Source organism: Haliotis rubra, unplaced genomic scaffold, assembly GCF_003918875.1.
Source record: "Haliotis rubra isolate DU_JTF1 unplaced genomic scaffold, ASM391887v1 Scf26, whole genome shotgun sequence".
Classification (NCBI taxonomy): Eukaryota; Metazoa; Mollusca; class Gastropoda; order Lepetellida; family Haliotidae; genus Haliotis; species Haliotis rubra.
In genome coordinates this window covers 1,381,165-1,408,751 of record NW_025766669.1, presented here as the reverse complement: position 1 = coordinate 1,408,751, position 27,587 = coordinate 1,381,165, and the positions used below count along the sequence as shown (strand labels likewise).

Below are 27,587 nucleotides of genomic sequence, written 5' to 3'. Positions count from 1 at the left end.
ATTCTGTGTTATGGATCTGAGGTTTGGGGAACATCATATTGTAACATCATATTGTAAAAATATTGAAGGTCTTCAGATTAAGATTTGCAGACAATATCTTAGAGTTGGCAAGAATTTAAGTAGAAGTATGGTTCTAGGGGAATGTGGCATGATTCGGGTAGGACTACATGGGCTACAAACATAAAAAATATCTTATTTAAATTCGGTTTTGGGTTTGTATGGCTCTCACAGGATGTCAGTGATAGCAAGGCATTTATGCAGCAGTTTAAACTTCGGCTTTCGGATAATCTCAAACAATCATGGTCTGCCACTGTTCATAACCTTTCAGATTCATTTGCCTACAAACACTTTAAATCATTATTGCATATAGAAAGCTACCTATCATTATCTATCTCTCCCTATCTAAAATCTCTTCTGGCAAAGTTCAGGTGTAGCAATTTTGGGTTAGGTATAGAAGTAGGAAGATATAATGACATACCAATGGCTGACAGAGTCAGTTTTTACTGTAAATTAGATAATATGAACTGTATTGAAGATGAAACACGTCCTTTTTGTTAATTATATAATGATGCTAGAAACACGTTTATTACTCCAGTTTTGTATGATAATGTCAGCAAACATACCTTAATACACTTACTTAACAGTAAAGATAAAAATATTATCATAAATGTTTGTAAATGTTTGAAATGTATACATAAAACTAGAGCTGCAACTGTGAACATAAACCTGTCACTTTTATGTGCGCTTATTTCAACTAATGTATTTTGTATCATGGGCCTTTGGCCTTTATACTGAATAAAATATCTGTCTGTCTGTAAGTTATATTTATAGAGTACTGATAGTAGATCACCACAGATTGAAGGGGATTTTGTAGATGTGGTTATTGCTGCACAAAATATGTTTTTGGCAAAGTTATTACTGGAGATTTTGCATACACGTCCAAGAAAGATGAATTTACATTTGTCGATGTAACCAATTTTAAACTTTCTCAAGGCAACCACTTCTCTCAATTTTGAACAATGCCTAAATTTTCTGCATTAAAAATTATAGCTTTTTTAAGAAATGTAATTATAAATAGTTGCGACTTTCAAAACAATATATTAATATATAACTAAGTAACTTTAAGCCAAGGACAGGAAGGGGGACACAGCAAAAGCACAATTAGAGCTGGCAGAGGGCACTGCAAAAGTGGCATGCCCCTTTTACGAAGACTTCAAGGACCAGAGTAACAAGAAGGAGTGAGTGAGTGAGTTTAGTTTTATACTGCACTCAGCAATAGTCCAGCTATATGAAGGCAGTCAATTTTAACCGGGATCTTCACGGGTCAACAAGAAAGGAATGCTGTTGATACAATTCCCTATTTCTTCAAGCGTATTGTTGTGCAAAGTCACAAATGACTTGCCTTTTCATTAGTTTGTAATGTGTGCGACTTGAGGGGTTGGGGATCGTACGGAATCCGAAACGAATTTTGCTTTTACCAGCAATTATTAGCACAGGGGCTAAAAACTGCCATCAAGGTATGTACTGTCACTGAAAGGAAAGGGATGTAACGAGGTCAACACACCAAATTCGTTTCAAGGCGAATTCAACAATGCTTACTGTATTTATCCCATTTGAAGTATGTACACATTTCAAGCCAATAGATTTACCTACAAAATAAGACATACAGCTTAGAAATCGAAGCTAGGGTCTTCGGAAGCTTGAAAATCGTGATTTCTCGATTCCGAGCCAAAATCCCTGCTCAGAATTTGTAGCGGTAACACACCCATTTTCTGGTTTATTTCACAGTATACACAAATTTATATTCATACTTTTCTCGCCCCACATTGCAAAATAAAAACAACAGAAGTGTCACAAACATTTCCGGCTGCATTTTAGTTTGGACAGGAACGCTTAGTCACTTTCGAAAGTAGCACTTTGCCCTTGCCAATTATCCGCACAATGTCAAGAAGTGTACTAAGCAGCATGTTGTTCTCGGTGTTAGTGGTAGCCTTTCTACACTGTACCTTCGCAGGTGTGTATTCATTTTGAGAGATTTTGGTTTTGAACATTCTTTTTAACATATACTATAGCTTAAATGTGTCAGCTAAATATACGAAACTAGCTCACACATTTAAATAATTCAAGTACAATCCAAACATTTTCTTGCAGATCCTGAATTCAGAAGAATTGGAGGTGACCTTGACCTTGATATTCAGCTCCCTCCTTTTGAGTTCCTGTACGTGGTCAGCCCTCATCATACACCTTTATGTACAATAATCAAAGTTAACGACACGGTGAAAGTATATCCTGGTCACCAGAAGCTTCGATGCAGACATTCCACCGAGATGGGAAAAGTTGGGATGTCTTTGACCAACATAACCAGTGAGGATGCGGGGCCATATGATTGGTCCGTGGGCTCAATGCTGAATACCAGCGGCACGCTGCTGATGCTGTTTGTGACGGGTCAGTGTAGCAGATTTTCTTGAGTTTGGTAAGGCAGGACATGCTTAATCTTTTCGCAAACACCCGGTGTCATCACTAATCCATTCAACGATTGTCATTTGCAACTGGGTGGCATGTTTCAACAGACAAAATGGCTCATTATGCTCTTGTGGTGACGTTTAGTAATAGGAATTATGTTTGGAGATTTGATATTTTTCCAAACTATGTTTTTCTCTCGAATTAACTGGAAAAATGTATTCCATAAGACCACCCCACATATATTACTACCCCGATTGCGTAGATCGGTGCTCATGATGTTGATCACTGGCTCGCCTGGTCCAGATACGATTATTTACAGACTGCCGCCAATTAGCTTGAAAATTGCTGAGCGCGGCGTTAAACAACAAACCGTCCAACCATATCATCACTACCCTCCAATCCGAATGATTACAAATGATCTCTCACCAGGACTCTTTTACCCCACAGACACCCCAACTACCCCAACTATACGCCTTCCAAAACCCCCTGTTGTCGGTCAACAAGCCACTCTCATATGCAAGTCAAATTCAACAACCAGACCTGCGACCCATCCTTTGGTAATGAGATACCAGTGGCTTCAGGACAACCAGCCACTTAGTAACAACAGCATCGTCGGTATTGCTGGTGACTCCTTGATCATAAAACGTGTCAAGAACCGTCGACAACAGCAGTATCAATGCTTGGCAAAAGAAGCACAGTCTGAATCTATTCTGGCGACACTGAAGTTCAGTCCCGAATGTAAGTTCACTTTCTGTTGTTATATAACTGATTATCAAGTCTCCCAAATGAACAAATATATCATATAGTAATTTCACATATTCAAACCAGAATCAAAACCGGGTACAATGTGTGAAGCCCCCTTCTGGGGTTCCCCGCCATGATATTGCTGATTGCTGGAATGTTGCCAAAAGCGGCGTAAAACTATTTTCACTCATTCGGTCCAAAGAGTTGGTGCCAGCTAGGGTGTTCCTGTGAAACAGTTTCGTGATTTCAATATTTTTATGAACAGACCCTCCTCAGGAATCCTTAAATCACCAAGGCAAAGCTCTAGACCGTGGTTGAGTATCTGTTATTAGCTTTTGAAGTTTTACCGCAAAAGAGGGCAATGTTTATGGCTACCCATAAGATCCAGGTTAGAATTGGTCAATAACCCATGGTTGTCGTAAGAGGCGACTAACGGGATCGGATTGTCAGGTTCGTTGACTTGGTTGACACGTCATCAGTAATAATAAAAAATCTTTATTTGCACTGAGAAGGCCACAGGCCTATAGTACATAAAGTTATGTTACATTTGAGAGGAATTTAGATCGGGTAATCATAGCATAGTAAATGAACATTGAAATATTTTGTGGAGGAACCGGATTGTTACTACTTAACAGTGAGGAGAATTTTATCACATTTGGATGGACATAGTAATATCTTTTAATATATTTTGTTCGCAACCGGTCATAAAATGGATATATTAGGAGAAAATGTAATTCATCTTCTATTTCGTTAAAATTACAAAGTGTACATATTCTATTTTCTCTTTTTACATTCATATATCTGCCTCTTTCAATCAACAAATCATGAGAAGAGCATCTGAATCGTGCCAGTGCTATTCTAAGCTTTTTAACATTAATACAGCATAGATATGACTCAAGAACTATGGCATTTTAAAACAATGAATAATACATGCATATCCTTTCATACCGTGTTTGAATATATAAATCTTTTAGTCTTGTCGTTAAGGATTGTATGAATAACGTAGGTGATTCGACATATTGTGTATTCCATGTAATTCCAAAACCAATAGAATATACAAAGTTTTGTACATTGGTTGCCCAGTATTTTTGTCCACCTTTATCATATAACAACATCATATTATAACACTTCTTGGGTAAGCGATTTGAAGGCATAATCAACAGTTTTAGCCAGTACTTAATAACTTTAATGCTTGTAAGAATGTGCATTGGGTACCTACCGCATTCACCATAAATCACTGCGTTAATAGTGTTAATTGTAACTCCGAGGAACATTTTGCATGCGTATAAATGGATTGTTTCAATTTCGTCAAATTTTGTTATTCCCCAAATTTCGGCCCCATATGATAAAATTGGACTGACTTTGGCATCAAATAGCTTGAAGAATGAAGAGTAGTTAATATTACAAAGTACACTCAACTGTTTAATAATTCCAATTAATGCTTTTTGTCCCTGTAACGCTGCATATTTTACATGCCTCGTCCATGACAGGCCACTGGTGAAATATAGTCCCCAATATTTATAAAAGCCAATACACTCCAGCTGCATACCTTTATATAACCAGTTTTCCTTTTTTGACAATTTGCCTCAATTTGAATACAACAATTTTCGTTTTTTCTCTATTCACAGTTAATTTCCATTTATCGCAGTAACTTTCAAGTTCATTAATTTGATTCTGTAAGCCATTAATCCTGCTTGAGAACAAAACAATGTCATCTGCAAATAGCAATAGGGAAATATGAACTATATCAGGGTGGAGTTGAATTCCGTGTACACAATTAGTTTCGATTTGTCGTGCTAACTCATTTATAAAAAAGGAAAATAGAAATGGGCTTAGTATACAGCCATGTCTCACACCAAGTTGCAAGTCGAATGTTTCTGAATAATTATGATTACTTTTAATACAAGCCTTAACATTTTCATACATATTGCATAAAAGTTTACTCATTTTACCACTGAGACCGTGGGTATTAAATAGAAGTCAAAGTTTTTTTCGCTGTATTGAATCGAAAGCTTTTGAAAAATCTACAAAAAATGCGTAGAATTTTCCCCCTTTAGAGTTTAAATACCTTTGAATAATACTTTGCAGTATAAACATATTATCTACTGTCGTATATCCCTGTCTGAAGCCAGCTTGCGCTTCGCTGATCTTATCCATTGAGTCTCCCCAGTTTACAAGTCTTTTATTTATTACAGAGGTGAAAGTTTCACTAAATATGCTCAGTAGTGTTATGCCTCTGTAATTATTTAGATTATTTGTATTACCTTGTTTCTGGATAGGAACTATTATGCCATTTGCCCAACATCTGGGGAACGTACCAGTTTCTAATATCAAATTAAAGAGCAATTCTAAGTACGGGACGATAAGATCTGCTGAGTATTTAAAAAATTCAGATATTGTTTTATCAATTCCTGGTGATTTATTACATTTCAATTGGTTAATGCTATCTAAGATTTCATCTTTAGTAATTGGGGAATCAAGTATTACCTTGGTACGCTCTGAATTCGGATCTGATGGGTTTTCATTCTCGAAATTATCACATGTTACATCGTCATTTTCATTGTGTAAAGAGTTAAACAGTGTCCGAAAGTGTTCTAGCCAGTCCTTCATTTCGATGTTGTTTTGAGCTTCATGTCTAGTATTCAGGTGTTTGAGTTCATACCAACATTTTTTGTAATCAGATATACTGTTTTCTATTACTTTCTGCTTCTCTTTATAATAATTAAGGCGTTTTTCCTTACAAATTGAGTTATATTTATTTCTTTTAACGTCATCGTATCCCAGTTGCGTAAAACGATGCTCATGCTGTTGATCACTGGATTGTCTGGTCTAGACTCGATTATTTACAGACCGCCGCCATATAGCTGGAACATTGCTGAGTGCGGCGTTAAACAACATACCTACCAACGAAAATCATGTTTATGTCCAATGTCCAATGCTGCGACTGATATCTCACACAAAACCCAACTTGTACAACGCCCCATGATTATAACTATCATCACTGCAGCAAGTGCATGTGCTGTGCATGTTTTCATCACAAATAACGTTTGAAAAATATGCATATACTCTTGTTGTGAATATTGCGATCCAATTGTCCTTTTTGAAGATTGCCATCATCTATGCCATGCATGTAGCTGTTGGTTTTGCGTATTTTCTTCAAGTTGTACCAAGTTTTGAATAGATTATAACGTATCTCCTAGAACAGGACATCACAAGTACAACCAGCGTGAGGAAACTTAATGAGCAATTGTTTCAGTTTCTACTTAACTGCTTTCCGTTTGAAATATATACTCTCCCAAAAAAGAAACGCATATAGGAATTTCCACTGTATTTTAATGTTTACTTGAAAACATGAAACATCTTGTAGGCTTTATGAGTCAATGAAATATAGTGAAATTACACACTGGGAATGCAGACTTATCCGTCTTCTGCACCAACTCGAGGAAAGTCAGTTTGAGTGTCACATGGAGACGTGTGGTGACGCTGAAGTCAATACCTCGTGTGACCACCGTGGGCATCCAGAACTGCACGGCATCGCCTCGGCATCGAACGAATAAGTCTCAGAATCTCGTGTTGCCCAATCGCAGCCCACTCTGCCCGTAGTGCTTGTGCGAGTTGCTGAGGTGTCTGGGGCTGAGGGTTAGGGCGTCGCACCCGTCTGTCCAGGGCATCCCACAGATGTTCGATCGGGTTCATGTCCGGTGATCTTGAGGGCCAGGGGAGCACATTGATGTTGTGGTTCTGGGGGAAGTCTGTAGTGTGACGTGCTGTGTGGGGCCTGGCATTGTCCTGTTGAAACAACTCACTCTGGTGATCAATGGTTGGAAGGAGGTGTGGGCGTAGGATTTCGTCACAGTACCGTTGAGCTGTCAGGTTGCCCTGGATCATCACCAAATCACTTCTCCTACGGCAGGTGATCGCTCCCCACATCATAACACTGCCCCGGCCGAATCTGTCCACCTGGGGAACGCAAGCGTCGGCGAAACGTTCACGTCGCATTCTTCCATTGCGTCGTTCCAATAGAAATCGTGATTCATGACTGAACCAGATTCTACGCCAATTCGGTAGGTTCCAGGCCTGAACATTGGTGCACCACTGAACTCGATGTCGACGATGTTGTTGTCGAAGCACAGGGCCAAAATAAGGTCTTCTGGCACGTAAACCAGCCTCTCTCAACCTGTTCCTGACGGTCTGTGCAGAAAGCCTCCTCAATCCCGGTATTTGTCAAGCGGTACTGGTCGCCGTAGCTGTTCGATGACGCAGGTGAAGTACCCGGATGTAGCGATCCTGCGCCGCACTGGTCGCTCGAGGTCGCCCACTATCTGCTACCGCATTCTGCCGGCGATATCTCTCCCAGAGCCGTGAAATGGTGCTTTGGTGAACATTCATGCGTCGGGCAACTGCCCTTGAGACTGGCCAGCTTCAACCAAACCAATGGCGATACATATATATGACGGTTGGCTTCACTTAGACGTGGCATTTTGCGTTCGTCAACAATATTCCAAATACAGTGAATAATGAACGGTCAGCGATCAACCTTTTATACCCATCATTGAGACTATCTGATCCCCAACTTTCACGTGCATTGCATGTGAATTGTGTATTCTGTGACACTACACGCCGAAATTGAAAATCATGCTGTTAAATACGGGTATTTTACGGATGGTGCGTTTTGTTGTGATGTTTCAAAACACCATAGGACTCATAAACAGAGCAAAACCTTTTTTAAAACGAATCACGTTTTAATTCATAGCGACATGAAATTGCTATTTTCATGATGCGTTTCTTTTTGGGAGAGTATACTAGTTTAGTTGTCATCTCTTTATCATAATTTGCATTTTTTTATCTGAAAACCTGAACACCTGGTGTCATCAGTTATTTTCAATTACATACACGTAACAGTTATCGTAATGATCTGTTTCGATAGGTAATCGAACCTTACTATTCCACGGCATTGACGATATGTATTTTTTTAGAATTGAAACTAAACTGGTGTTCGTTCAGTTTTAATTTCTATGATACTGGACATTCTAAAGGATTATATCGATTAATGATTAGATAGTGACAGTGTATATATACGAGCGTGTATGAGTATGCATGTATGTATGTATGTATGTATGTATGTATGTATGTATGTATGTATGTATGTATGTATGTATGTATGTATGTATGTATGTATGTATGTATGTATGTATGTATGTATGTATGTATGTATGTGTGTGTGTGTGTGTGTGTGTGTGTGTATGTATGTATGTATGTATGATGTGTGTGTGTGTGTGTGTGTGTGTGTGTGTGTGTGTGTGTGTGTGTGTGTGTGTGTGTGTGTGTGTGTAATTCTATTTCCTCATATGAATAATAATGGCAATGTGCCTGGTTACATGCACTGCTCTTGAGGAGTAAAGAATGTTAAAACTTTGCACTTTGCTGTCATTTTCTCTTTATCCCCAATGCAGATTGCCACAAACAAACTAACGACTTAACGTAATGTTGGCATTGTGTTACCAACTGCATATTGTATAACATCAATTAATAGCAATGGTGCATTGAAATCTGCTCTCTGCAGATGGACCATACCACCTTGATGTCAATGTTTCTGGGAAAGCGAGACCTGTGGAGGGTTCCAGCCTGTGTGTGTCGTGTGTTGCTGACTGCAAACCAAGTTGCCAATATATGTGGCTGCGGAAGGACAACGAACTGCATGGCACAGACTCAGGGGTGATGGTACTGACACCGGTTAGAAGGAGCCAGAGTGGGTACTATAGTTGCAAAGCTTCCAATCGCCATGGCGAGCTGGAAAAACAAGTCCAGGTGGATGTTCAGTGTGAGTCGAAGGCTTGCTAAAGTGCCACCCGTTTTGGGAGTCGGGGTAGAAGCCCGGGGATTATAGAAATAAGAATATATGTTTCCGAAATGATAGAAAAATAATTTGTCCTTTGGTTTTAGATGCAAACTTTTTTTGAAAAATTATAATGTTGTTCAGTGGACATATTAGATAACGTGTCCCATAAGACTTGTGTACTCCAATGTTTAATTATTTGTCTATCCCTTACTGTACTCAGATTGGCGATTAGTGATGATATAGTATTGGTTTTAGATCAACCAAATATTATGAAAGGAACAACCTTTACTCGGACACAAACAATCAACGAGGGTCAACAGGTTGACATTAGATGTGATGTGGACAGCAACCCAGCGCCAACCATCACATGGCTGAAAGATGATATCGTAGTGAAGCGGAACGTCCTCGACGGTGATGTACCAAGCATTAATGGAGTCAAGAACATCTTCAGAAACATCTTCACAAAGGAGAGAGCAGTGTGTGACGATGGCGGTCTGTACAGATGTCACGCCAAGAATGGTGTTGGAAATGAAACGGAAGAAACTGTTACTCTGTGTGTGAAATGTAAGCTGTTTAATAATATGTTTAAGATGTAGTTTAATATTTGCAACTTGTGACACTCCTTTCACCGGATCTGGAACATCATTGCAATATGTGCTCACCTTGGTTACAGCATCAAGACATACAAGATCTGGTTTTAAATTGAGTCGCAGAACAATTATTTACTCTTTTCATTTTTAGGATGTGTTGTGCATCTGTATCAATGTTTCTTTTGTGATACAATATTATTTATTCCAATAATTGTGGAATATCTTTGTTTAAATTACTGTTTTAAGGTATACTGGGTTTGCTTGCAGGTTCTGTGCGCACGGACGGTGACCATGATCGATCATTCATTACTCCGACAGGAACAAGTCTGAATGTCACTCTACATGTCATCGCTTATCCAAAGCCGAAACTTATTGGGTGGGAGCATATTGTGGGTGACAATGCGGTCGAGGTCAACTCACATGGGTACATCATGACGTATGTTGCCAAGCCAAAGAAATTTGAACACAGTTTGATTTTAACACATATTGACATGACGGACAATAACCAAGGGGAATACAGGACAGAAATAACCAATCGTGTTGGGAGTAGCCTTGAGTACAGATACAATATTACTATTCAAGGTATGTGGTATATTATTATATAAGCCTTACCATGGCAACCGTGTGTTATGTTATCATACATGTTCAGGTAGTCAGTTTAATATACGTCGCCTTTTAACAGTATTACGACTGCATCACGTTTTGTCAGCATGTTGTTGGAGGAGATGCCACAACCATGCATACCTTAGACATTTATATCTTTGATTAAACCGACCCTTCAAGATCCAGGTTAGAATTGATCTTCAGTAACCCATGCTTGTCAGAAGAGGCGACTAACGTGTCTGGGTGGTCAGGCTCGCTGACTTGGTTGATATGTGTCATCTGTTCCCATCGGCGTAGATCGATGCTCATGCTGTTGATTCACACTGGATTGTCTGGTTCGGACTCGATTATTTTCAGACTGCGGCCATATAGCTGGAATATTGCTGAATGCGACGTGAAACTGAACTCATAACGGTTAAAGAAACAGAAACATTATAAAGGCGAAAGAAAATACCTTTCTGTCACCAATAAGGGATCAGCTCTGCACAGCTTAATGAAGACTACTGGGGATTAGGAGGAGGAGGTTGAGGAGGAGCAGCAGAAGCAGGTGCCCCTATAGCAGTTGTTCGGCTGGTTAATATCAGTACATAAAGCATGGCTATCCAATAGGCTGTGACTTTGTCAGATGCAGATGCATTTTCAGTTGCAGCTTCATTTCTTCGGGAGCCGAACTGTTCTGAAATACTTGCCAACCGCAATTCCTCAGACAAATTGTCTGATGTGTATTATACACTTGCTTCCACAGTTCCTCCCAAGGTGCCCAAGGAATTGACAGTCACCATGGTGGGAGGGACCTATGTTGGTATCTTGTGGAAGGCAGGATTTAATGGCCATGCCATACAACACTTTGAAATTTCATTCAAATATGCACGAGCACCTGAGGAGCAACCCTGGACAGTAGACCCGACCATCATCAGCGAAGACACCACTCACGTAAACCTCAGTGGTCTAGACGAAGGTACTACGTACCGGATCCGCATACGTGCTCGGAACAACATTGGAACAAGCGGTTACGCCAACATTCTGAATTTTAAGACACTGGGAGGAGGTACGTTACTTGTATTTTTCTTGTTGTATGTATATATAGCGTGACACCAGTATGGACAACGGGCAGATTGAAACGTGGTATTATATGCTGGTGCCAACGTTATCAAATATTCAAGTCAAAGGCAAAACGTAAATCTGCAGGAAAAGATTCCATTTGGCATACAAATAATGGCAATCACCTAACGAAGGATACAAAATGAGTGAAAGCAAAACAGTGGCACAAACCATGTGAATTATCATACTGAAAACTTGGGCTGATACCTGGTGTTCGCAAAAAGGTAAGGGTTTCCTGTTCTACTGATGGCACACGCCCCTGGGATAATATATGTGAAAGAGTGTTTCCTAGCACCACACAACAGTACTCGTGGCACAAGACTATGACTTGTAAACAATCTAGTCTTCACCAGACAATTCGGTGGTAGGGCTGTTAGAACGCTGACTTTGTGAGCAGGCGATTAGGTGACTGAGTTTGAGATGTGGGTTTGAATCCCGGTATGACAAATTGTCTGATGTGCAATGGAGTCCATTTTCGGCAAAGGAGCGACAATTTACACTTGTCAGAGGAATACACAAATTACTTGATCAAGACTTCCAGTTGTCAAGATGCCATTTTGTGGAAGCCACAGTGGCTGAGTGGGTTAGATGGCCGACCTTGTGAGCTGGCGATTAAATGACTGTGGGTTCGAATCACGGTATGACAAATTGTCTGATGTGTATATTTTAAGCTTTTTTCCACCGTTTCCCCAAAGGCACCTAGCAAACCCTTCGGTGGGGCGATTAGGTGATTGACTCCGAGATGCGGGTTCGAATCCCGGTATGACTCAGTCCCCAATGTACTAGAATCTGCAGTTTACAGAGAAAATATAATCCTAAATATATGATATTTTAAATACATAAGCCCGATTTTATTGAAACTTTATTGTAGCGATGTGCTAATTTTGAAGTGGTCCGCGGGATGTACGGCGATTCTACATAAGAAAAGACGACAGACAGCACAGAGAAAGAATTGTGTTACAGTTTAAAAATAACATGTTCATATGAACGAAACCGAACACATCAAACAGGGTCAGTGTCACTGTGACCTCATGTGATAGTTTCATGAATGAGTGAGTGAGTAGGGTTTAGTGTGAGGTGTGTCATCATGGAGGAAAGCCTCTTGTAATGCAATGCCAGTCATTTACCTTTGTGACCCGTGAAGATCCGTGTTAGAATTGATCTTCAGCAACCCATGCTTGTCGTAAGAGGCGACTAACGGGATCGGGTAGTCAGGCTTGCTGACTTGATTGACACATGTCATTGTATCCCAATTCCTAGATGGATGTTCATGCTGTTGATCACTGGATTGTCTGGTCCAGACTCGATTGTTTACAGACCGCCGCCATATAGCTGGAATATTGCTGAGTGCGGCGTTAAACAACCAACCTAGCAGTTACCTTAGTGGTAACACGGTGATGGTCCTAACAAACCTTAAAACAAAATCAGGTTTAAGTGGGATTCGAATCAACGTTAATAGATTTCTTGCAAGCATGAATGACGAAACTCCGTGCAACGAACTGCGGCACCTCTGCTAATTCATTGAATGAGTAGTATAGGGAATGATGGTACAAAAATAATGATAAAATAAGAAGGAAAAGACCAAAAGGTGCACCTCCACTCAACATTTGAGTATATAGGGACACTTTTTGTTGTCATTGTTTTTTTAGGTGCACTCGAATTAGAGATACACTAGGTACATAGGTATAGAACACAACAAAATGCCCGAAACCAAGCTATCGCGCAAAGCCTACGTCAAGATCCGATCGGGTCGTTTGTCCCTTCGGGAAGCAAAGAGGAAGTGCCACATATCGCAAGCCCGATACACGCGAATCCGTGGCAGCTCCGAGAGAACTCCCGACATGGCCGAAGTCTTCGAGAGCCTGCTGGAGAAGTGTCCCCACGTATTGCTTTCGGACCGAGAGAAACAAATCCTGAAGAAATCTGGACACACCTTCTACGAGCGCTACCAGATACCTCGCCAGTTTCTGGAACTGTATTTGCTGTACTTTAACCAATTCATCGAAGACGGCAAAATAGTGGATTTCATCTACCTCTACCCACCCAACCAATTTCGCCCGGCATCGGGCAAACTCCGCATCATTCTCGCGGACGACTACTGCCGCCCAGCAGAACCCAAGGACAGAAGACACCACTGATGCACCGACTGCCTGGCCGCCATATCGGAACTTCCCACTCTCTTCGAGCAAGACAACTCTACGTGCAAGTGTGGTGCCATCAACCACTGCGTCGACAGCAAGAAATGCGTTCTGTGGAAAAACAAAGCGATAGAAGACTACATACCACCTCAGGAAGATCGACTTCCACTCGAGGTTCCAGAAGAAATCCCAATCCCCTGCTGTATCTCGAACGTAGAGAACCTGTGCGATGACGACTGCCTCTTCTGGTGCCTGGGCTACCAACGCCTCGTCGACGAGTTGTCGGCCTATTGTCCATGCAGCGAGAAAGAGTCTTGTATCTTCCGGCAGCTATTGGGACAAGCAGATCCGCCACGGGGATGGGGACGGCATACCACCCCTTTGCCCAACTACGGCCGACCCAAGGAAATGGAAGTGGCAGCCCCTCCATGCAGCGAACACCGAAAAGCCACAGACATTCTGGTAGGAATCTACACGTGCCAAAAGTTCGCCGTATTGAAATACTAAGGCAAGAACCTACTGTTGCTGCTACTGGATTCGCCATCGACTGGAGAAAAAACAATTCCGGTGTATGGCTACAGGCTACGAGAAAAGGTTCGAGATGCAGGTGGAATCGAATGCCTACGGTTGGTGGGTGGACCGTTTCGGTGCAGGCTCGTCAAAATCTGCCACTCGCCCATATCGAAGAGGAAAGACGATCGAGAAGTCGAGTTGCTGCTACCAGAGCGGGAATAGCGTTTTCTATCGAGAATAGATATTATTTTGCTCCCTACTGCATGTGGAAGGGGTGCACGAAGGAGTGGACCGTGGAAACTGGTTTGGGCATCTTCTTCTCTTTGTGGACCGGTGTGCTGTGCTTCCAGGTCCTGTGGACGACCTTCCAGAGAAAAACGGCAACTAGCGAATGTAGACCCATCTTTGGGTCGATTCCACCATCTGCCCCACCTTCTGGATATCGAAAATGGTCTCTTCTTCTTGTTCCTCCTCCATTTCCTCGTGGAGGAGTTTGGAATCGTCCTCGTCGTAGTCCAGCCTAGACAAAACGTTGACCAACATATTTGGGGTTTGCCTCGCACGAGTCTCGATCTTCCCCAGGCGGTTGTAGAAGTCCTGGATGGTTGGCTATATATTACCGGGTATTGCTACTTTTGATCTATCTCGAGTCACCTTTTGTGGCAATGGTTCGACGACCGGGAATGATACTTCTGGTGGTGGTGGTGGTACTTCTTCTTCGACTGGCTGAAGTGGTTGTGGTTGTGGTTTCCTCGATCGGATCTCGCCATATGTCGTAGAGTCTTTTCGATCCAATACCGAAACGCTTTTTAATCTCGGCTGCCGACAGCACACCTTGAAGTGCACGTATTTCTTGGACTAGGTCTTGCGACAGTTCTTTTTTCGGAGGCATGTTGAAATTTTTCAATTTGTAACAGCAAATCGTAGCAAATCTAGCAAAAACAAGCAAATTCCAGGGATTGTGTGGTAATTGTTTTCCCCACTAGATTTCCTGGGTTTGCAGTGGGATGGAGGAAAAACTGGCCTTCCCAGGAACAAATGGGAGAGGATTGGGATAGGATTGGGATTTCCATATAGACATATTGGAAGTATGAAAAACATAGTGGGGAGTTCCCATATGGCGGCCAGGCAGTCGGTGCATCTGTGGTGTCTTCTGTCCTTGGGTTCTGCTGGGCGGCAGTAGTCGTCCGCCAGAATGATGCGGAGTTTGCCCGATGCCGGGCGAAATTGGTTGGGCGGGTAGAGGTAGATGAAATCCACTATTTTGCCGTCTTCGATGAATTGGCGAGAGTACAGCAAATACAGTTCCAGAAACTGGCGAGGTATCTGGTAGCGCTCGTAGAAGGTGTGTCCAGATTTCTTCAGGATTTGTTTCTCTCGGTCCGAAAGCAATACGTGGGGACACTTCTCCAGCAGGCTCTCGAAGACTTCGGCCATGTCGAGAGTTCTCTCGGAGCTGCCACGGATTCGCGTGTATCGGGCTTGCGATATGTGGTACTTCCTCTTCACTTCCCAAAGGGACAAACGACCCGATCGGATCTCGACGTAGGCTTTGCGCGATAGCTTGGTTTCAGGCATTTTGTTGTGTTCTATACCAATGTACCTAGTGTATCTCTAATTCGAGTGCACCTAAAAAAACAATGACAACAAAAAGTGTCCCTATATACTCAAATGTTGAGTGGAGGTGCACCTTTTGGTCTTTTCCTTCTTATTTTATCATTATGTTTTCTTTGCGGTCCTGTACCATCATTCCCTATACTACTGAATGAATTGTTTCGAATTTAATCTTATTATTTCCTGCTATATTTCTGTTGTTTTCCTGTTATATTCCTACTGTTTTCTGTTATATTCCTACTGTTTTTCTGCTATATTCCTACTGTTTTCCTGTAATGTTTCTACTGTTTTCTGTTATATTCCTGCTATTTTCCTATTATATTCCTACTGTTTTTCTGTTATATTCCTGCTTTTTGTCTGCAATATTCCTGCTGTTTTCCTGTTTTATTCCTGCTGTTTTCCTGTTATATTCCTGCTGTTTTCCTGTTATATTCCTGCTATTTTCCTGTTATATTCCTACTGTTTTTCTGTTATATTCCTGCTTTTTGTCTGCTATATTCCTGCTGTTTTCCTGTTTTATTCCTGCTGTTTTCCTGTTATATTCCTGCTGTTTTCCTGTTATATTCCTGCTATTTTCCTGTTATATTCCTACTGTTTTTCTGTTATATTCCTTTTCCTGTTTTTTTGCTATATTCCTGTTGTTTTTCCTGTTTTCCTTTATTCCTACTGTTTTTCCTGTTATATTCCTGCTGTTTTCCTGTTATATTCCTACTGTTTTTCTGTTATATTCCTGCTTTTTGTCTGCTATATTCCTGCTGTTTTCCTGTTTTATTCCTGCTGTTTTCCTGTTATATTCCTACTGTTTTCCTGTTATATTCCTACTGTTTTTCTGTTATATTCCTACTGTTTTTCTGCTATATTCCTACTGTTTTACTGTTATGTTTCTACTGTTTTTCTGTTATATTCCTGCTTTTCCCTGCTATATTCCTGCTGTTTTCCTGTTATATTCCTGCTTTTTGTCTGCTTTATTCCTGCTGTTTTCCTGTTTCATTCCTGCTGTTTTCCTGTTATATTCCTGCTGTTTTCCTGTTATATTCCTGCTGTTTTTCTGTTATATTCCTACTGTTTTTCTGTTATATTCCTGCTGTTTTCCTGTTATATTCCTACTGTTTTTCTGCTATATTCCTACTGTTTTTCTGCTATATTCCTACTGTTTTTCTGTTATATTCCTGCTGTTTTCCTGTTATATTCCTACTGTTTTTCTGCTATATTCCTACTGTTTTTCTGCTATATTCCTACTGTTTTTCTGTTATATTCCTACTGTTTTTCTGTTTTATTCCTGCTGTTTTCCTGTTATGTTTCTACTGTTTTCCGCTATATTCCTGCTATTCCCTGTTATATTCCTGCTGTTTTCCTGTTTCATTCCTGCTGTTTTCCTGTTTTATTCCTACTGTTTTTCTGTTATATTCCTGCTTTTTGTTTGCTATATTCCTGCTGTTTTCCTGTTTTATTCCTACTGTTTTTCTGCTATATTCCTGCTATTTTCCTGTTATATTCCTACTGTTTTTCTGTTACATTCCTGCTTTTTGTTTGCTATATTCCTGCTGTTTTCCTGTTTTATTCCTACTGTTTTACTGTTATGTTTCTACTGTTTTCTGTTATATTTCTGCTTTTTGTTTGCTATATTCCTGCTGTTTTCCTGTTTTATTCCTACTGTTTTACTGTTATGTTTCTACTGTTTTTCTGTTATATTCCTGCTTTTTATTTGCTATATTCCTGCTGTTTTCCTGTTTTATTCCTACTGTTTTACTGTTATGTTTCTACTGTTTTCTGTTATATTCCTGCTATTTCCTGTTATATTCCTACTGTTTTTCTGTTATATTCCTGCTTTTTGTCACGCTTTATTCCTGCAGGTCCTGTTTCATTCGACATCCCACTGGGTTACAATGTGAAGCTGTTTTTCTGGTGTCCCTGCCGTGATGTTGCTGGAATATTGCTACTGTTTTCTGCTATATTCAAACTCAGTCAGTCAGTCAGTCCTACTGTTTTCCTGTTATATTCCTACTGTTTTTCTGTTATATTCCTACTCTTTTCCTGTTATATTCCTGCTGTTTTTCTGCTATATTTTTAATGTTTTGCTGCTATATTCCTGCTGTTTTCCTGTTTTATTCCTGCTGTTTTTCTGCTATATTCCTGCTGTTATTCTGCTATATTCCTGCTGTTTTACTGTTATATTCCTGCTATATTTCTGATGTTTTATGTTCCTGCTAAAACACCTCTCCATTTAAGCTTTCGGGTTTCAGGACAAACAACAGGACGAGCACTGTCGGATCTCACATCTGATGAAAATACTAGTAAGGGTATACTCCCCTGTTCCTTTTCTCTGGAAGAGGGCAGTCGTAATTAATTATATTAATTGATACATTTTAGAATTATTATCTCGTGAATACACCTTTCGAGACACAGTGCATGTAGATTATACCAGTTGCCATTGAAATTAATTAATAAATGATAATTATGTGTCCACACCAGGTACGCTCATAGCGCTAACAATCAAAGCACAGAATATTATTAACCTGGGAAATCCAATCTGCCTGTTAGGCGCCAGGAGGTTGTAGTCACATGACTTATCCCACCAGGTACCCATTTTCTGCTGAGTGAACAGAGGCAATTTTGAACAAACTCACCTGCCTAAGGTGAGACTACATGTATCACACGTGCTTCGTTGTGGGGCAGGACTGAAGTCCTATAAAATCTCAGAAGTCAAGCTACTTAACATGGTCACCCATCCAATTATAATCAGGGGTATATCTGTTTCAACATTTGCAGTAATGAAAGACAATGAGACATCATTCCCTGGGTTCCATCCTGAATCACATGGTATGTATGTAACTGAGTTCAGAATAAGATATTCATGCAAACATGTGATGGTTAAAGAGACACAATCAAATTTAACAGTACTGTCAATTTTCAATTACGTTAAAAAAACCTTGGTATATTTTTATGTAGCCCACCCCTGAAGTGTATAACATACTAATGAGTTGCTTTTTTTAAGGTTCTCGTATCACTGGCATCGTGTTCGCTCTCATAGGAACATCTACGGTGTTCCTAATGGTTTGGTTTTTCTTATTTAAAGGTAAGACCTTGAAGAAAGAGTTAGTTTATATAATTTCATATAACTTTAAGATTTCAAACTGTCCACGCATAAGCTATATCTCTAAGTATCCTGTGAGTGAGTAAGTAAGTGAGTATTGTTTTACACCGCTTTTAGTAATATTCCAGCAATATGACGATGGGGGACGCGAGAAATTGGCCAGAAATTGACACAATCCATCCACGTAGGGAATCGAACCCGGGTCTTCGGAATGACGAGCAAACGCTTTTATCACTAGGCTACCCCAATACAGCATATATATCCTGTATACATTGTATTCAATTCAGCTACTCATGAGTTAGTTGGAGACTCATGATTATGAACTACTCTCGGTTCGTTACTAATTGACTTGGTTTTGTGTATAACCCTGCGAAAGTATCCTACCGGTATTGTCTTTTTATGATCAGGGCCGTTAAAGCGTATGCTGATGCGCCTCGGTGGTACCATGGACCAGCACACACGGATGAGTGTAGAGGAAAACACGTATGAGTTGCGGACACCACGCGAATGTGGCTCTCATGGAGGGGATGGTAAAACACCTGTTGCCGTCATTCAGATAAATTGCAATTTTGTAAATTTAAATACCTGGGTCCCGTCCCTAAAACCGATCGTAGCCTTACGACTGTCGTAAGTCTATATTATAGCAAAGGAGTTGCGATCACCTTAGCGCTACGATCGCTTTGTGAAACGGGGCCCAGGTTCGGTTGGTAGAGATATGCTTCTAGAACTATCATTCTTGCAACTTATTGTACAATGTCTATAACTATTCTTCCTACATCCTCTGGTGTTGAGGTCTGTAGCTATCCTTCCTACATCCTCTGGTGTCAAGGTCTGTAACTATCCTTCCTACATCCTCTGGTGTTGAGGTCTGTAACTATCCTTCCTACATCCTCTGGTGTTGGGGTCTGTAACTATTCTTCCTACATCCTCTGGTGTTGAGTTCTGTAACTATCCTTCCTACATCCTCTGGTGTCAAGGTCTGTAACTATCCTTCCTACATCTTCTGGTGTTGAGTTCTGTAACTATCCTTCCTACATCCTCTGTTGTTGAGATCTGTAACTATTCTTCCTACATCCTCTGGTGTCAAGGTCTGTAACTATCCTTCCTACATGCTCTGGTGTTGAGGTCTGTAACTATCCTTCCTACATCCTCTGGTGTTGAGATCTGTAACTTCCTACATCCTCTGTTGTTGAGGTCTGTAACTATCTTTCCTACATCCTCTGGTGTTGAGATCTGTAACTATCCTTCCTACATCATCTGGTGTTGAGGTCTGTAACCATTTTTCCTATACCATCTGGTGTTGAGGTATGTAACTATTCTTCCTACATCCTCTGGTGTTGAGATCTGTAACTTCCTACATCCTCTGGTGTTGAGGTCTGTAACCATTATTTCTACATGATCTGGTGTTGAGGTCTGTATCTATCCTTCCTACATCATATTGTGTTGAGGTCTGTAACTATTCTCCCTACATCCTCTGGTGTTGAGGTCTGTAACTATCCTTCCTACATCCTCTGGTGTTGAGGTCTGTAACCATTCTTCCTACATCCTCTGGTGTTGAGGTATGTAACTACCCTTCCTACATCCTCTGGTGTTGAGATCTGTAACTATTCTTCCTACATCATCTGGTGTTGAGGCCTGTAACCATTTTTCCTATACCATCTGGGGTTGAGGTATGTAACTATTCTTCCTACATCCTCTGGTGTCGAGGTCTGTAAACATTCTTCCTACATCATATTGCGTTAAGGTATGTAACGATTCTTCCTACATTCTTTGGTGTGAAGGTATGTTACTTTCTAGCCTACATCCTCTAGTGTTGAGATCTGTAACTATCCTTCCTACATCATCTGGTGTTGAGGTCTGTAAACATTCTTCCTACATCATCTGGTGTTGAGGTCTGTAAACATTCTTCCTACATCATATTGCGTTAAGGTATGTAACTATTCTTCCTACATGCTTTGGTGTAAATATCTGTAACTATCCTTCCTACATTCTTTGGTGTGAAGGTATGTTACTTTCTAGCCTACATCCTCTAGTGTTGAGATCTGTACCTTTCTAGCCTACATCCTCTAGTGTTGAGATCTGTAACTTTCTAGCCTACATCCTCTAGTGTTGAGATCTGTTACTTTCTAGCCTACATCCTCTAGTGTTGAGATCTGTAACTATCCTTCCTACATCATCTGGTGTTGAGGTCTGTAAACATTCTTCCTACATCATCTGGTGTTGAGGTCTGTAAACATTCTTCCTACATCATATTGCGTTAAGGTATGTAACTATTCTTCCTACATGCTTTGGTGTAAATGTCTGTAACTATCCTTCCTACATTCTTTGGTGTGAAGGTATGTTACTTTCTAGCCTACATCCTCTAGTGTTGAGATCTGTAACTTTCTAGCCTACATCCTCTAGTGTTGAGATCTGTAACTTTCTAGCCTACATCCTCTAGTGTTGAGATCTGTAACTTTCTAGCCTACATCCTCTAGTGTTGAGATCTGTAACTTTCTAGCCTACATCCTCTAGTGTTGAGATCTGTAACTTTCTAGCCTACATCCTCTAGTGTTGAGATCTGTAACTTTCTAGCCTACATCCTCTAGTGTTGAGATCTGTAACTTTCTAGCCTACATCCTCTAGTGTTGAGATCTGTAACTTTCTAGCCTACATCCTCTAGTGTTGAGATCTGTAACTTTCTAGCCTACATCCTCTAGTGTTGAGATCTGTTACTTTCTAGCCTACATCCTCTAGTGTTGAGATCTGTTACTTTCTAGCCTACATCCTCTAGTGTTGAGATCTGTTACTTTCTAGCCTACATCCTCTAGTGTTGAGATCTGTAACTTTCTAGCCTACATCCTCTAGTGTTGAGATCTGTAACTTTCTAGCCTACATCCTCTAGTGTTGAGATCTGTAACTTTCTAGCCTACATCCTCTAGTGCTAGCCTACATCCTCTAGTGTTGAGATCTGTAACTTTCTAGCCTACATCCTCTAGTGTTGAGATCTGTGACTTTCTAGCCTACATCCTCTGAAGGTGTTGAGATCTGTGACTTTCTAGCCTACATCCTCAGTGTTGAGATCTGTGACTTTCTAGCCTACATCCCTCTAGTGTTGAGATCTGTGACTTTCTAGCCTACATCCTCTAGTGTTGAGATCTGTAACTTTCTAGCCTACATCCTCTAGTGTTGAGATCTGTAACTTTCTAGCCTACAGCTCTAGTGTTGAGATCTGTAACTAGCCTTCTAGTGTTGAGCCTGTAACATTCACAGGCCTCTAGTGTTGAGATCTGTAACTTTCTAGCCTACATCCTCTAGTGCTGAGATCTGTAACTTTCTAGCCTACAGCTCCTCTAGTGTTGAGATCTGTAACTTCTAGCCTACATCCTCTAGTGTTGAGATCTGTAACTTTCTAGCCTACATCCTCTAGTGTTGAGATCTGTAACTTTCTAGCCTACATCCCTCTAGTGCTGAGATCTGTAACTTTCTAGCCTACATCCTCTAGTGTTGAGATCTGTAACTTTCTAGCCTACATCCTCTAGTGCTGAGATCTGTTACTTTCTAGCCTACATCCCTAGTCTGAGATCTGTAACTTTCTAGCCCACAAATCTAGTGTTGAGATCTGTAACTTTCTAGCCTAGCATCCTCTAGCAGAGACCTGCGACTTTCTAGCCCCATCCTCTAGTGTTGAGAGAGATCTGTGACTTCTGCCTACATCCCAGTGCTGAGATATGTGACTCTCTAGCCTACATCCCTCTAAAGTGCTGAGATCTGTAACTCTCTAGCCCTACATCCTCTCCAGTGTTGAGATCTGTAACTTTCTAGCCTACATCCTCAGTGCGTGTTGAGATCTGTAACTTTCTAGCTACATCCTCTAGTGTTGAGATCTGTAACTTTCTCTACATCCCTCTAGTGTTGGGATCTGTGTAACTATCCTAGCCTACATCCTCTAGAAGGCAAGTGTTGAGGATCTGTGACTTTCCTAGCCTACATCCTCTAGTGTTGAGATCTGTGGACTTTCTAGCCTACATCCTCTAGTGTTGAGATCTGTAACCATTCTTCCTACATCCTCTAGTGTTGAGGATCTGTAACTTTCTAGCCTACATCCTCTAGTGGTGTTGAGGATCTGTAACTTTCTAGCCTACATCCTCTGGTGTTGAGATCTGTAACTTTCTAGCCTACATCCTCTAGTGTTGAGATCTGTAACTTTCTAGCCTACATCCTCTAGTGTTGAGATCTGTAACTTTCTAGCCTACATCCTCTAGTGTTGAGATCTGTTGCTTTCTAGCCTACATCCTCTAGTGTTGAGATCTGTAACTATCCTTCCTACATCATCTGGTGTTGAGGTCTGTAAACATTCTTCCTACATCATCTGGTGTTGAGGTCTGTAAACATTCTTCCTACATCATATTGCGTTAAGGTATGTAACTATTCTTCCTACATGCTTTGGTGTAAATGTCTGTAACTATCCTTCCTACATTCTTTGGTGTTTGTATGTTGCTTTAGCCTACATCCTCTAGTGTTGAGATCTGTAACTTTCTAGCCTACATCCTCTAGTGTTGAGATCTGTAACTTTCTAGCCTACATCCTCTAGTGTTGAGATCTGTAACTTTCTAGCCTACATCCTCTAGTGTTGAGATCTGTAACTTTCTAGCCTACATCCTCTAGTGTTGAGATCTGTAACTTTCTAGCCTACATCCTCTAGTGTTGAGATCTGTAACTTTCTAGCCTACATCCTCTAGTGTTGAGATCTGTAACTTTCTAGCCTACATCCTCTAGTGTTGAGATCTGTAACTTTCTAGCCTACATCCTCTAGTGTTGAGATCTGTAACTTTCAGCCTACATCCTGCCTACATCCTCTAGTGTTGAGATCTGTAACTTTCTAGCCTACATCCTCTAGTGTGAGTTGAGATCTAGTGTTGTGTAACTTTCTAGCCTACACATCTGTAACTTTCTAGCCTACATCCTCTAGTGTGATCTGAGCCTACATCCTCTAGTGTTGAGATCTGACTTTCTAGCCCTACATCCTCTAGTGTTGAGATCTGTGACTTTCTAGCCTACATCCTCTAGTGTTGAGGAGCCTACATCCTCTAGTGTTGAGATCTGTAACTTTCTAGCCTACATCCTCTAGTGTTGAGATCTGTAACTTTCTAGCCTACATCCTCTAGTGTTGAGATCTGTGACTTTCTAGCCTACATCCTCTAGTGTTGAGATCTGTAACTTTCTAGCCTACATCCTCTAGTGTTGAGATCTGTAACTTTCTAGCCTACATCCTCTAGTGTTGAGATCTGTGACTTTCTAGCCTACATCCTCTAGTGTTGAGATCTGTGACTTTCTAGCCTACATCCTCTAGTGTTGAGATCTGTGACTTTCTAGCCTACATCCTCTAGTGTTGAGATCTGTGACTTTCTAGCCTACATCCTCTAGTGTTGAGATCTGTAACTTTCTAGCCTACATCCTCTAGTGTTGAGATCTGTAACTTTCTAGCCTACAGCTCTAGTGTTGAGATCTGTAACTTTCTAGCCTACAAATCTAGTGTTGACTACTGTAACTATTGATCGCATGCCCTCTGGTGTTGTCAGTAACTATCCATTCGTGCCATGGTTTCTAGAACTATCCATCCCACAACCAGTGTACCTGTTTACCATATCACGCCTCCATGTCAGAAACTATCCCTCATATCAACTCACGAGTCACCCATAACTTTTCATAATATACTCTCCCAAAAAGGAAACGCATCATGAAAATAGCAATTTCATGTAGCAATGAATTAAAACGTGATTCATTTTACAAAAGGTTTTGCTCTGTTTATGAGTCCTATGGTGTTTATGTTTTGAAACATCACAACAAAACGCACCGTCCGTAAAATACCCGTATTTAACAGCATGATTTTCAATTTCGGCGTGTAGTGTCACAGAATACACAATTCACATGCAATGCATGTGAAAGTTGGGGATCAGATAGTCTCAATGGTGGGCATAAAAGTGTAATCGCTGTCTGTCGATTATTCACTGTATTTGGAATATTGTTGACAAACGCAAAATGCCACGTCTAAGTGAAGCCAACCGTCATGTCGCCATTGGTTTGCTTGAAGCTGGCCAGTTTCAACGTGCAGTTGCCCGACGCATGAATGTTCACCAAAGCACCATTTCACGGCTCTGGGAGAGATATCGCCGGCAGAATTCGGTAGCAGATGCCCCTCGTAGTGGGCGACCTCGAGCGACCACTGCGGCGCAGGATCGCTACATCCGGGTACATCACCTGCGTCTACAAACAGCTACGGCGACCAGTACCGCTCGACAAATACCCGGATTAAGGAGGCTTTCTGCACAGACCGTCAGGAACAGGTTGAAAGAGGCTGGTTTACGTGCCAGAAGACCTTTTTTTGGCCCTGTGCTTCGACAACAACATCGTCGACATCGAGTTCAATGGTGCACCAACGTTCAGGCCTGGAACCTACCGAATTGGCGTAGAATCTATCTGGTTCAGTGATGAATCACGATTTCTATTGGAACGACGATGGAAGAATGCGGGTGTACAGATGTCGACGTGAACGTTACGCCGACGCTTGAGTTCCCCAGGTGGACAGATTCGGCCGGGACAGTGTTATGATGTGGGGGGAGATCACCTGTCGTAGGAGAAGTCATTCGGTGATGATCCAGGGCAACCTGACAGCTCAACGGTACTGTGACGAAACCCGACGCCCACACCTCATTCCAATCATTGATCGCCAGAGGGAGTTGTTTCAACAGGACAATGCCAGGCCCCACACAGCACGTCACACTAGAGACTTCCTCCAGAACCGCAACATCAATGTGCTCCCCTGGCCCTCAAGATCACCGGAATTAAACCCGATCAACCATTTGTGGGATGCCCTGGACAGACGGGTGCGACGCCCTAACCCTCAGCCCCAGGCACTTCAGCAACTCGCACAGGCACTACAGGCAGAGTGAGTTGCGATTGGGCAACACGAGATTCTGAGACTTATTCGTTCGATGCCGAGGCGATGCCGTGCAGTTCTGGATGCCCACGGTGGTCACACGAGGTATTGACTTCAGCGCCACCACACGTCTCCATGTGACACTCAAGCTGACTTTCCTCGAGTTGGTGCCAAAGACGGATAAGTCTGCAGTCCCAGTGTGCAATTTCGCTATATTTCATTGACTCATAAAGCCTACAAGATGTTTCAAAGTAAACATAAAAATACAGTTGAAATTCCACTATGCGTTTCTTTTTTGGGAGAGTATATCTGATCTAGTCCTGATGTCCATTTCTATCCATCATATCAGCCCGTGTTGAGGTAAAAACTACCCACTTTATCATCTGCCATATTAATGTCTATACATACATGTACCGCATTTGTGCTGAGCTAGATAAAACCCACAATATGACCTCTCGTTTCGAGGTCTAATATCGCCTCCATCTGGTGCTGATGTTTAAAACTGTTCAATGATTAAGTATGCCTGACTTGCAGATGATGGCGAAATCGCTGGATGCTCTTCACGGCAGAGTGAACACATCTATGATGTACCTGGCGTGATGGAGGGGGCAGACCATGCCGTGCCTCCTGTGTACTTGACGACAACATCAGGAAGATGCAGTAAACTGGAACAGCCCCGTCAGAGGACGACTTGTGAATTTTAGTTTTAACGTCCCGTAATTTGAGACATTCCTAGTTTAAGCCACATTGACTGGCCGTGGTATTACTGAAGCACTGTAGAATCAGTTCAAACTGTCGTTAAACCACACTCATGTATATAATTTCACTTACCACTTAATACAGTAATAATTACTCTGTATATTAATTTTTTTATTGCTTCCCCGATATTGGCAAAACCGTCGGGTCCATATCTGACAGGATCAGTCAGATAAGGGCGTATCGGGATGGTACGGGACAAGATATGTAAAGGAGAGGGTGATAATCTCTACATATTACACATACTGGTTAAAGCGTTCGAATATCACGTCGATGACCCGGTTCGATTCCCCACATGGCTACGATGTGTGAAGCCAATCTCTGGTGTCCAACGCCGTGATATTGTTGGAATATTCCTAAAAGTGTCGTAAAACAAACTCACTCACTCACTCACTTCATCCCACGTTGTACTGAAAGTGTAAAGTATTACTCATTTCAAAGTATTATATACATTTGATAACAATATCATCATTTCAAATTGAGTTTCGAATACATGTATGTCTACTGACCTCATCCACGAAATGTTTCCGTGTACATAAAGGTTCGAAATAAAATGTGCTAATAACAGAAACTGATAGCTTCCTGTAAGATTTGCTATCATTTACTTAGACTCATGTTTACTTAAACGATATTTATGTCTAATAATAATAATTAAAATATTTGGTTTTCTAAAATTGTCATGTTATTTTCTTGGAAAATAGAAAATTGTGACCATAGGTAGTCGAGCGTTTGAGTATCACTCGATGACTGCCCTTAAAGTGTTACTGAGAGCGGTAGGATAGCTTAGTGGTGAAAGCGTTCGCTCGTAACGTCGAAGACCCGGGTTTGATTTAATCACGTGGCTACAACGAGTGAAGCCCATTTTGGGTGTTCTCCGCCGTGGTTTTGCTGGAATATTGCAAAAGCGGCGTAAAACTAAACTCGCTCACTCACTCACTCACTACTTACTCAGTGCTGCCAACATCTTCTCTCCAGTATTACACTCCATTACAACACTTTGACTAAAATAGTTCATGACTAATCTTAGAGTAAAATATATACAAAGAACTTAGTTAAGCACCCCTGACATTTTTCACGATTGAATGAGCCCTGGTTCAACCCTTTGGAGCATATCTGTGACATGACTGGTCTTCATGTGCAGCAAAGGGATCATCCTGTACAGAACCTGGCCCAATTGGAAGCTGCTTTACACGAGGAAATGGCTTAGACTGGC

At 41.2% G+C, this 27,587-nt stretch overlaps 1 protein-coding gene across 1 annotated transcript; it reads left to right on the top strand.

Annotated features, from left to right (window-relative positions):
- Positions 1-1,942: 1,942 nt before the first annotated feature.
- Positions 1,943-27,051, top strand: LOC124280049 (hemicentin-2-like). Its single transcript, XM_046715927.1, has 12 exons — positions 1,943-2,014; positions 2,152-2,445; positions 2,911-3,201; positions 8,771-9,028; positions 9,302-9,610; positions 9,904-10,218; positions 10,985-11,287; positions 17,849-17,899; positions 18,375-18,425; positions 18,601-18,681; positions 19,107-19,229; positions 26,153-27,051. Exons 1-12 carry the CDS (start codon positions 1,966-1,968, stop codon positions 26,320-26,322), a joined length of 2,295 nt encoding a protein of 764 aa, XP_046571883.1. The 5' UTR covers positions 1,943-1,965; the 3' UTR covers positions 26,323-27,051.
- Positions 27,052-27,587: the final 536 nt, after the last annotated feature.